This window comes from Drosophila mojavensis, unplaced genomic scaffold (genome assembly GCF_018153725.1).
Source record: "Drosophila mojavensis isolate 15081-1352.22 unplaced genomic scaffold, ASM1815372v1 contig_36, whole genome shotgun sequence".
Taxonomy (NCBI): Eukaryota; Metazoa; Arthropoda; class Insecta; order Diptera; family Drosophilidae; genus Drosophila; species Drosophila mojavensis.
This window is the reverse complement of record NW_025318858.1, coordinates 13,910,001-13,917,720: the sequence shown is the minus strand read 5'-3', so window position 1 is coordinate 13,917,720 and position 7,720 is coordinate 13,910,001. Positions and strand designations below refer to the sequence as shown.

Below are 7,720 nucleotides of genomic sequence, written 5' to 3'. Positions count from 1 at the left end.
CTCTTTTTTCGACTAATAATAATTGCAAAACTTTTACACAGATCCTTGAAAATACATTTATCACACTCCATGACCTGAATTTTTGTTATCTAATTGATTTTGTGATAAATATATGTATTTATATGTCTGTTTGAGTGTGTGTGTGTGTGTGTGTGCACACATTTGTACGTAATTAATTTGTGGCTAACAGGCGAGAGATTTCTCCATATCCAAACAGAACATTTTCGGGGCCAAAATCGACGAACCGTATCCAAGAGAGCCACCAAAAGCCAACAAACTGCGGCCGCAATTAATTTTTCGTGCAAATTTAACACGCAAATCGCGTAAATAATCAAAAATTAGATCACAACAGCTGCTGGTTGTGCAGTGCCATACACTGCCACGCCCCCTTGCCCCATTCGCTCACTGCCATCCTGCTGCTACAGCAAAGCCCCCGCACTGACAGTGATTGCGGCGAGTTGTCAGGGTTTGCTTAGAGCTCGTGCGGCGTGGCCCGTTCTACAGTCATGAAACAATAATGTCCACAAATTGACGCCACAAGCTGTTGGTTCAATGAGAGCATACACACACACACACACCCATGCACACACACACGCACACATTGGCTAGCTGCGTCTGTTGCACTTCCTCTGTGGCGCCATATTGAATTTGTGCCCGGTGCCTAGTCTCTGTGCTCGAGGGCCTCATTTCTGCGTCCTGTTTTTATTTGCCTGCTTGTTTTCTGCTGGTTAGCTGGCTGATTTTCAAACTAAAGCTGACGTTGACGCTGGTGCTGACGCTGGAGCTGGAGCTGGCGCTGTAGCCTCGCATGTTGCTAACGAAAATACAAGCAAACATATTGCCTGCCTCGACCAGCCTGCCTCGGCTGCCTGCCTATTCCGGTGGCAAGTGCTGCTCTGGCCTGGCCCACGGCTCGGCTACTTGTTGTTTAAAATGCATTGTGGCTCCGTTTCCAGTCTGGTGTTGCGTTTCGCTTCGGTATTTTTTGTTTTTTGGTTTTTTGCTGTGCAATTTTCAATGCATTTTTAAGTCTCGCATATTGGGCAGCGCTAAAGTCAAAGCTTCAAACATTGTGATGCTGTTGATCTACTTGCTATTTGCTCTACATCCAAATTGTGTGGTTCGAGTCGTATACGTAATATTTGCGTTGACTAAATAACTAACTTTTCGTTAGAAAATTTGTGGCTTTTTTTATTTTAAAGCCACAAAAAATGGATTAATTTTAATAATAACATAAGTTGATTTGAATAAAATGTTGACTAAAGCTTGCCCTGCAGGCAGACTACAAAGGCTTGTAAATAAAGCAATTTTATACTAACATTGTTTGCAGTTAAGCGAATCAGTTGATTTTGCGTCTTGTATAAAAAACAAAAAATTAAATATATTTAAAATAATATTATTAAATTTAATATTTTATACCCTGCAGAAAAAAACAGCCTATTTATCATTAACAAATTTAAGAATCATAAAAAATTAGGTAAATAAAAACTGAGTTAAATGAAATGTAAAAAATATATATATATATATTAAAGAAGAATTTCGACTAATATATAACCTAAGAACCGTAGGAAAAACATTTTTATAAACAATTTTAACGAACATTAAAATTAAAGAAAAATAAGTGTAAAATTTAAATGATAATTAAGAATTTTATGAATTTAGTTAGTTATTTAATATAAAAAAAAAGGTTGTCTAAGGATCATAAATGATCCGAATGAAACATCTTAGTAATAAATATATATTTTAATTTATAAATATTTTAGCTAACTAAGTATTAAGGAAGTTTTCAAACACTACCCTCTAATACTTGAAAAAAAAAAATAATTTTAATATATATTTATAAATACTTACAAATAAACTAGAAATTAAACTGCATTCGGCTTACGAGAAAAATCTTTCTCACTCTGTGAGTCAGATTATGCCTGCATCATAGGTATGGTATCTTTTGTTCACATACCTAATCCATTTTAATTAATTAAATATACATATATAAATATAAATTATAAGAGAATATTTAAATCCTTTTAGGCATATACTCCAAAAGTTTCAAATTAAAAATAAAAATAATAATAATAAAAATAATATAAACTTTCAGTAAACAAATAAAAATGATTTTCTATTTAACCGCAGCACTTCCACTTAATTTCCAGGCTCCAGTGACAGTTCACTTTATTTTCTGTCCAAATGCTCGACTCGAACTTTCAACCAATTAGCACAATAATAGTTAGAAATGTTTCATAAAACTTGCATGCCAGACTATAAATAACAATTAAAATTTCATACTGTATGCATAACACAATAAAACAATTTGCGGTTTTTTTGTGAAACATATTTTGCGAATGCAACAGAGATGCATGTGCGCAAAATATCACAAAATGCGGTTCAATAACTAAAAACAAAAGCAACAACAACAAGTAAACATAATCAATTCACGAAAAAAGCAAATGGCAATGCAAATTGCATCTAACCAACTGCCTGATACTTGTCATGGTTACACATATATATATATTCAGTTTTGTTTAAATTAAATGTTGACGACTTATAGTTTTATCTTAAATAGAATAACAGAGATAAGATTGCATACAATTTGTGCGATTTAAAAACAAAAATTAAAATTAAATAAATAAAATATTATATAATAAAATATATGTATATAAAAAATATTAATAGTTTAATAATGAAAATAAAACAAAACACTGGGAGGAGATTACATCTATCGCTGATTCTATTATATAATTTAATTTTGCATATCATGAGCAGGGCCTGATATTGTTATAGCATGCTCTTATTAGAACAATATAGAATACTCTTATAAGTCTTGCGAATTATTTATTAACTCTATACTGCATTGATGGATTATTGATGGAATGTGATCTGAATTATCTATTATTATTATTCTTGTCTTCTCTTTTTCTATTGACAGCATGATTGTTAAATATCGATATCATTACAGTTAAAATATCTGTAGGTAACTATAATGCCCCTCCAATTCCTATTTGCCTAATACAAATTTTATATTGTTTTACACATTTTTGACCTTTGCGAGAAACCGATATACTCAATTTACTCCTTGAACGAGCAAAAAAAGGTGAAAAATCGTCCAAGTTTGAGGTTAACCCAGCTAAAGCAAGTCGGAAACAGTTCACTAGCTCTCGCTCTCATGCTGTCTCTCTTTCACTTTCTCTTTTTCAATCGTCGTCTCCCACTCACGCACTACCTACAAAGTGTTTTTCTCCCCTTTTTTTATTGGTGCCTCATGTTTATGTTGTCAGCCTGTTGTTGTTCTTGTTGTTGTTTTTTTTTTTTTTTTTTTTGTATTTTCTTCTCTTTTTTTTTTGTCGTGTAATCGAGTCAATTGTTTCCGCTTCGACGATGAGGCAATCGACTGCGTCTGTTTTTATGGGTTCGGGCTTTGGTTTGGGCTTGGTTTTTGCGTTTGTGTTTCCTTATTGTTGCTGTTGTTGTTTTATGGTGTTGATATTGGCTACATCCGTTTAGAGAGGGAAAAAAGTTTTCGTCTATTTTTTTTTTTTTTTTTTTTTGTTTTGTTTTTGTGCTTGTGGGCGTTTTTGACATGGGCTAATAAGCTTGTTTTCGGTCTGTAATTTTTTGACAGTGATGCGAAACACTTGTATTGCAAAACCAGATTGCTCATTTAATGGGCTTTTAGTTTGGCTCTGTGCAAGGGCAAGGGCATTTAAGCGGAAAAGTTCTTCGAAATAGGGTCTATGATGTATGTAAATCAGAAAATCATGTTTATAAAAACTATAATCAACATAATTAATTGCATATCATAAAACTAGTCCACTTATTTACATGTATATAGCTACATATTTTTTAAGTTCTGCTATAATTTTTTATAAATTATTATTCGTTATTATATACATATGCAGCTCTTCAATTGAATATATGTATAATTATTATAAGATGTACATAACTAATAACCTAATCAATTAACTTAAACTCTTAACTCTAAGCTCTATCCTTAATTATTATTTATAATGTATTTATTTTTTAAGATATATATATATATATATATTTTTTTATATATAATTTTTGTATATATTATAAAAATATTCCTAATAGAATATAATATAACTGTCTATATAAAATTTTTAAATTTTTCACATTCTTCAAAGACAATAACCAAAAATCTATTCCTTTTAATCCACAAGCACATATATCAAGGACAATTTATAATTTAAGCAATACAATAATATGCTTGACTTCAATTTCATTTTATTTACACCATTCTAACTATTATGACTTGATTCAAAATCTACCCAAAATTTAAGGCCCACTCATTAAGATTCCTCTTTGGCCACTTGGCGCGTCTTTTGTTGGCACTTGGACGTTAACTGGGCGACATAATTAACCCTTATTTGCGCACTTTATGGCCCGCACCATAAAATGGCAATTTAAATTACAAAGCACAAAGTAAAGGAGTTTTTTGGCCATTTGGTAAATGTTGTACAATTTGTTTATAGGCATCGAATGCGGATTGAGCAAGGCGCCAAATTGGCAGACGAAGAAAGAGAAGAAGAAGAGAGACAAACATAAAAGTCGAAGCTCAGCTGAGCATCGTCTTTAAGGCAAATTGTGGTACGTTGTGGCCCTTAAAGCAGCTTACAACTTGAACGCATTGTGGACAAGCCGCTTAACTTGCATAATCCAAATATCTGTCCAACAACGCACTGCAAGCTCTTGACCCCTTTCCGATCCCAATTTTGTTGTTCTTGTTGTTTTTTTTTTTTTTTTTTTTTTTTTTGGCATTTTTGTAGGTAGTTCCCAAACGGCCATCAAAGTTGAATGCGATTGCGTGTCTCATGCGGGCAGCGGTCATCATCGAGTGTAGAGCGTAGAATTGCTTCTTAGGTCATAAAATTTCAATAGCTAGGGGTACGAGTGTGGCCGGCCAGCCCCGATAGAGCTTTTAAATTTCACAGCGTCTAGGGTGCACTGACATTGTCTGCTATGAAATTGAAACTGGTCGAGCAATAAACCGGTTTAGGCTTTTATGGACCTTCGTTAAAGCTGCGGTCCGTGCCACCCTTAAAGCGCTTAATTTTTCAATTTTCTACAAAAATTCTCAAGTTGTTAAGTCCATCAGAGCATATATATGTGAAAATGTATTCTGATCTCACCACAACCTTGCGCTGTGGCAATATCGCCAACAATGAGGTGACAACCGAGTTGCGATTATTGCTAGTTGAAAACTTTAACCAATAACTCGCCCTCTGTGAGCCACGCCCACACTGAGGCAATTTTTTTGATGACTCGAAAGGGTCGATTATGAAATAAATATACCACCAAAACAACATAAATCCATTTTGCATTTACACCTGCTTAAGAATATATGTATATAGTTAATGATATTTCCCAAGCAGCTCAACATAATTTTTAAACTCTAAATTTTCATTCTCAAGCCCTTCTAAAAATAAAATGCTATTAAGATTTGAAATATATTTTCTACTAATATTTTTGTCAGAAAATCTAGTAATATGATTTTCTAGTAGCATTTTTTATTTACTTAATCTATATATGTTTTACGTGTTGTTTATATACGGATATATGAAAATATATCCTGCGGCTATTCACTTTGATTGACTTTTTTTAATGCCACATATATTATACCTGTCACTAAATATAATCATTTTAAAAACAAAAACAAAAAGAAAAAGAATAATAAAAAAAACTTTTATTGATATGAAAATATCTAATCTATTTTTATCGTTTTCATTAATTTAGTCTTCATTTCCATAATCATCAATTTCATTATCATTATTATTCGAATTAATTGGATTCCATTTCAGCGCTTTTAGTACTAAAAAAAAAAAAAAAGTAATAAAAAAAATAAATGAATTAAAGCAAACCCCTGAACTACACTTCGCAAAAGAAATATTCATAGTTGTAAGATCAGAAGCGTTTTTCTGTCTAGCATGAGTTCAGAGTATGGGGATGCTGTTCTAACTAAACAAATGAGCCGTATATGAAATTCAGCGCATCGTAGGTGCAACGTTTATTCGTAGAGTTCTTGATATACACTAAAAGTACAAACGTATGAGCAAGCGCAGCTTGCTTAGAGCTAGGCGAATTAATGCAAGTAATAAGAAATCACCACGCAAGAGAGATAGAGCAATTAGGGTGAACCCAAATGTAAAAATATAGGTATAAAATTCAAGTTAACAATAAGATAAGTGAATTTGGCCCAACAATAGTATAACCATATAAAAATTCATAGTTTCCATATTTATAAATTTAAAGACTCCCAGTTCAATTCAAAAATTTAAAATTCACAGTTCTTAATAATATTTTATTATATTTTAGCAATTACAAATGCTATTTGTATGAATGTTGCAAGCGTTCAGTGCTCTCTACTCCGATCTATTTTTCGATTTTTTCTTCTTTTTCACGCTGGCCGTGCTGGACAAGGGTCCCAGAGATGAGTAGCCCGTCGACGTTGAGTCGCGACTCTCGCGATATGTGCGCAAGGGCTTGCGATTCAGCCAAACACGCAAGAGAAAGTTCAGTTCACCCTTCAAGGCCACCATGGGCTTTATCTGTAGAGAAGAGAATATCATGAGTCTTTATGTGTCTTTGATTATTATCTATCTAACCCTTTGTTTAAACGCAATGCGATGCACGTGCCACAAGAACTCCCCGATGCCGATAACAAAGGAGATGAGCACGCCCACGATGAGCACCACGAACAGACCGCCCACAGCATCCATATCGAACTGGCCATCGTCGTTGACCGTTCCGCCAGAATCACACGTCGTTTCGTTATTATTGAACCACTTGCTCTTCAGATTATAGAGAACACCGCGCTCGCTCAGCTTCAATATGCCCACACTAAGATTCGATCGGAAGTGGGCATCTAAGGAGATCACTTTTCAATTAAAGATCTGGCTGAAATTCTATCTAGATTCTCTCCACTCACTCAATGGCACCGCAATGCCGTAGTGCTTCTCTCCGAAACTCTCACCGATCTGTGTGAGCTCACAATTCCGTTGCACGTGGTACTGCAGATTGGTGGTCTCCATGAGGAAGGCGTAAGTGCCCCGGCTCACCTTCACACGATCCACGCCCTCCTCGTTGTTCTTGGTGAAGGCATCCGGCTTCAAGGACAACATCTTATTCCATGCCATACGATTTTCGGTATCGTTCGATTCGGAGAAATAAACTGATGTGGCGCCGCCGCGTATCGTCCCAAACTTTACTTTATTCTGATCGATCAGATCGTGCAACGAGGCTATATTTCCCGTCATCTTCGAGGACGTAATAAAGGCAGCCAAACTGGCAATGTAAGTTTGCGAAATGAGCAGCGCAAAAATCCACCAGAAGGCAGTCAGTAGACGCATGGGAAGTCCTCTGTAACGCAGAAGCAAATAATTATAATTGAATATAAAAAACAAAAATCAATAAATTTCACATATAAAGGAAATGTATTACAAATAAAAATAAAATAAAATAAAATAAATACAGAAAATGTATTAATTAAAACTCATATGAGTTTTAAAGTTGCAAACAAATTAAAATATTGATAAAATAAAAAAACACATTAATTAATTATTGATAAAACAAAATAAAAATAAAATTAAAATAACAAATAAATTTATTAAATATAATAAATATAAAAACTAAATATAAAATTGCAAGTAATCCAAATATTAAAGTAAAACTAAACTCTAAAATTTAATTCTTAAAAAAAAATAAAATA

General features: G+C 33.6%; 1 protein-coding gene and 1 non-coding gene across 2 annotated transcripts in view; one reads left to right on the top strand and one right to left on the bottom strand.

Annotated features, from left to right (window-relative positions):
* The first annotated feature begins 5,147 nt into the window (after positions 1-5,147).
* LOC6576759 lies at positions 5,148-5,287 on the top strand. Its single transcript, XR_047546.2, has one exon. It is a non-coding gene; the product is annotated as a U4 spliceosomal RNA (small nuclear RNA).
* A 703-nt stretch (positions 5,288-5,990) lies between these two features.
* The window catches only part of LOC6576758 (glutamate receptor ionotropic, kainate 2), a 7,005-nt gene continuing 5,275 nt past the window's right edge, over positions 5,991-7,720 (bottom strand). Inside the window, exons 11-13 of the mRNA XM_002002709.3 lie at positions 6,941-7,371; positions 6,618-6,877; positions 5,991-6,560 (exon numbers count right to left, since the gene is read on the bottom strand). Of these exons, the coding sequence (XP_002002745.1) occupies positions 6,375-6,560; positions 6,618-6,877; positions 6,941-7,371 (877 nt within the window). The 3' untranslated portion in view covers positions 5,991-6,374. The remainder of the gene's footprint in view (positions 6,561-6,617; positions 6,878-6,940; positions 7,372-7,720) is intronic.